Below are 4,010 nucleotides of genomic sequence, written 5' to 3' on the forward strand. Positions count from 1 at the left end.
TGGGATCTTATATGTAAAACAGGTTATGTGTGCATATCGTGCGTATCAACGGTATCAACAGTATACAGTTTTATGTTGTGTAACAATCTGAATACAGCAAAATATAAATATGGCAAAAGTTCAATCAAGTCAAAAGAAGAGACTACCAAATTTCTCAAATTTGGAGAAAATAAAATTAATAGAAATAATAGAGCGAGAAAGAAGCATTATAGAAAATAAAAAGACTGACAATGTCAGCCTAAAAGACAAAGAGAATTGTTGGATAAACATTGCAAAGGAGTTCAACAGCAATTCCATCTCAGGACATCGGGATGTCGGATGTCTGAAGAACTGTTGGGATAACTTAAAGAAAAAAACTCGGAAACATTTTGCTGATATTTGTAGTGAACTTTTCAAAAGAGGTATTATATCATAGCTGTGTTTCAATATTTACTGCTAAAAATCTACAGTTTACGTCATGTACACTATAAATTTTCAGTACTGGCAGTGAATATCGGAATGCAGCCCATATAATATTTTATTAAAATATTAATTCAATTTATTTAGTGTATATTTTAAAAATAATAATATAGATTATATACAGGTAAGTTATATCTACAAGTATATTTTATCAGTAATTTGTATACAGGTGGTGGAAAGATGAATATCATTGATGATCCTATTGCTGAGAGGGTCAAAGGTATTATTCAGCCATCAGTTAAAGGTTTACCTAATAAATTTGACAGCGATTACATGCCAGGTATGCTATAAAATAATTTTATATATTCCTTAGAACATTTATACAATTAGTAAACTTTAAAATTTGCAATTAAAATAAAAGAATTTAGAAATTGGTGTACATATATATGCATGAACATTACAGGGTACGTGTTATTTTCTTAAATATAAAAATTTGATAATATATATGATTCAATTTTTTGTTTACTTGACAAAGAACTTTTTTAAAGACATAACATATAAGAAACAAAGAATGTCATTAATTTTTATGTTAGGATTAATAAATATATACTTATAACAGCATAATATGTATTACAGGCATAGATGAGCCACAGAGCAACGAACAGTTGGACGATAAAGACGTTTATCAAGTGGTTGACGATAAAGACGTTTATCAAGTGGTTGAGGTACATATATCGAAAATACTTATGCCATATATCTGATATTTAAAATATTAGAAAATACATTTGAAAAAATACATTTAATTTAAAATACATTTAAATACATTTAAATACATATAAATACATTTATAAAATACATTTAAATACATTTGAAAAAATCGTTAATTCCAACTAATTTGTTTTCGCTCGTTATTGGCCGATACCCTCCTTATTGTTTATATACACGAGCTTGTTTTGTAATTTTATATTTAAAATATTATTAGAAAAACTATTGTCTTAAAATATTTGTTACAGATATTTGAAGAAGAAGATTCAAATGCTGCAAATTGGGCTCAATGGACACCAGTCAAGCTAAGTTCTGAAAAGAGCAAAGAATTGCAGTTCTCAAACAACAATAAAAATGAAGATTTATTGACTCTGAAAGATATACAAACAGTCCTTCCGCAATCCTCCAAGGAAAAATCCAATTCGTCAACAAGTAGCGCATCAGGATCAAATTTGAAGCGTAAGAAATCCAAACAGCTTCAAGTAAACGCTTCCAAACAAAATGAACGGTATTATAACCTTGCACAATCCAAATTGGAATTAGTAGAAACAATGAAGGAAAATCTTTGTGAAAAAACGGCAATCGAAATAGCAATTTGCAAAATGCAATTAGAAAAAGAAAGACTTCAAGTAGAACTTCTTAAGAAACAATTAGATTCTTTTGAAAAGAAACAGTTAAATCCTGTTGAAAAGAAATAATATCGTTCTTTTATTTTTATATTATTTTATAATATTCTTTTACAATTGCATTATTTTCTATTTGAATTATATAAAATACGTTTTTCGTTAAAAAATTAATGCATTTATTGAAACCGTTGTATTTTAGTTTATACTACTTGTAAGAGTACTTAATACTAAATATGAAAGAAATGGTATTTCACATTATATGAATAGAATACATTTTTAATATAGGTAACACAAGACTCAACCTAAAAGAGTTCCTATTTAGATTATATATTAGTTTCTATTTAGATTAAATATTAAACACTATGTCAAAAGAATTAGTTCTATATGTATGTATACATTGAAGTTGTCTTGTGTTATCTATATTGTTATCTACTTTTAAATTGTTACTTTAAAGTATCAAAGAAACAAGTGCAAAATATATAGAAATACAAGTTTATTTTATTATCGTACATGATATTATTTTATTATCGTATATTGGGAATTGTAACAATATTGATAAGGTACCAAATATGAAAATTATTTAAATAAAAATTATAATTTTTTATCGACAGTTGCTCCACTTTTTATTTCTCCCTTTCTAGGATTCTTCACTTATGCCAACTTGCGATGTGTATTTTTTGTGACTATATACTTTGGTCAATTTTGTAGTATCAATAAAAAACCGTGTAAAATATCAATATTTTATTTCAAGATACAATAGCAGGACTGCAAATACTATTCCTCTATACTATCACTTTTTTCATCATGGAGTAGTCCAAAATGTAGCACATTTACCACCTGATTATTCTACAATAAGCTGCAAAATAATGTAATATGTTTTAATAATACTGTTTATTAATATGTACGGATTAAATTGATAATAAAATTATAATTTCCAGAAACAATGAAAACTAGTAACTTATCATTTGTACAGCATTATAAAAATAATATCGGAAATTTGATAACAATGTATTCTGTCGCATTTAACTATGAAATATTAAGCAGTTATATCGTTGTTGAAGTATACTATTTATAAATTAATAAATAATTTACCATATAATTATTTTCTCACCTTTGGAAATAATCGTTGATTATTGCATGCTGCATGCCATTGTTACCGGGTCCATCATGTCTATAAGCTATATTTCCTTCTTGTAAAAGATTTTCCCATGGAGCAGGTAATACTAATTTAGGATCGTTTGCTGGTACTGGATCTCTAGCACGTCGAGCAATATTATGCAACACAGCAGTTGCAATAATAACAGGTAGCACTTTATCCACTTTTTGAAATCGGGACCCAAGTGCTAAAATAGGGAATCTTCTTTTCCATATTCCGAATACACGCTCGATGGTATTGCGTGTTCGTATATGTGATTCATTATATAGATGCTCCGCACGAGTTCGTGGATTTTGTAAAGGAGTCATAAAATACGAGCGAACGGCATAACCACCGTCACCTAATAGCAACGAATTTTGAAATGTTCCAGCTTCAAATAAAGCACGTATTCTTGAATTGTTGAAAATTGTAGCATCGTGCACTGATCCTTGCCAACGAGCCACAAGATCGGTTATCTCTAAATTTGCATTGCAGACTGCTTGAACATTTACAGAAAAGTAACCCTTTCTATTCCTAAAATATTCAGCATCGTTTCCACCTGAAATAAATAACTTTCAGTTGATCTTTGTAGTTATCAATACATGAAAAAAAATAAAGTTGCTTCAATTAAAAGCAACGTCACGGACTGCCACAAACATAAACAGTTAATTCAATTGAATATTATTTGAACGAAAACATCAGATAGTTGTTTTAATAATCCAAATATTTGGTTCAAGCAATATCAAATTGAATTAACCGTTCATGATTGTAGCAGCCCGTGACGTAGACGTTTAATCGAAGCCACTGCATTTTTGTTTGTGTAGAAATTTTTGTAAAACATAAATCAAGATAAAATATAAATTTAATTAATCTATTCATTACAAACCAAAAATAATTAATAAGAAATAACATTTCGAGAGATGTAAAACCTTTTGTATAAAACAATGAAGGTATATGAGATATATAGTGTATGAAAAAACACATGTTTTACTGATAAATTACAAATTATACATAACATGTAAAAAAATTGTTTTTAGATTTATTGTAGGATATCATACATAACAAAATTATCAAATTTAATCTGT

At 27.9% G+C, this 4,010-nt stretch overlaps 2 protein-coding genes across 2 annotated transcripts; one reads left to right on the forward strand and one right to left on the reverse strand.

The window, feature by feature from the left end:
• Positions 1–628: 628 nt before the first annotated feature.
• LOC112458357 lies at positions 629–1,862 on the forward strand (the record flags this gene model as incomplete). Its single annotated transcript, XM_025021960.1, has 3 exons — positions 629–739; positions 1,036–1,124; positions 1,413–1,862. Coding segments are annotated over 3 exons (650 nt in total), but the record flags the coding sequence as incomplete, so codon positions are not given.
• A 467-nt stretch (positions 1,863–2,329) lies between these two features.
• LOC112458353 (putative nuclease HARBI1) lies at positions 2,330–3,484 on the reverse strand (the record flags this gene model as incomplete). The annotated part of the gene is made up of 2 exons (XM_025021950.1): positions 2,330–2,646; positions 2,902–3,484. Coding segments are annotated over 2 exons (593 nt in total), but the record flags the coding sequence as incomplete, so codon positions are not given.
• Positions 3,485–4,010: the final 526 nt, after the last annotated feature.

This window comes from Temnothorax curvispinosus, unplaced genomic scaffold, assembly GCF_003070985.1.
Source record: "Temnothorax curvispinosus isolate PA1 unplaced genomic scaffold, ASM307098v1 QBEX01000796.1, whole genome shotgun sequence".
NCBI classification, from domain to species: domain Eukaryota; kingdom Metazoa; phylum Arthropoda; class Insecta; order Hymenoptera; family Formicidae; genus Temnothorax; species Temnothorax curvispinosus.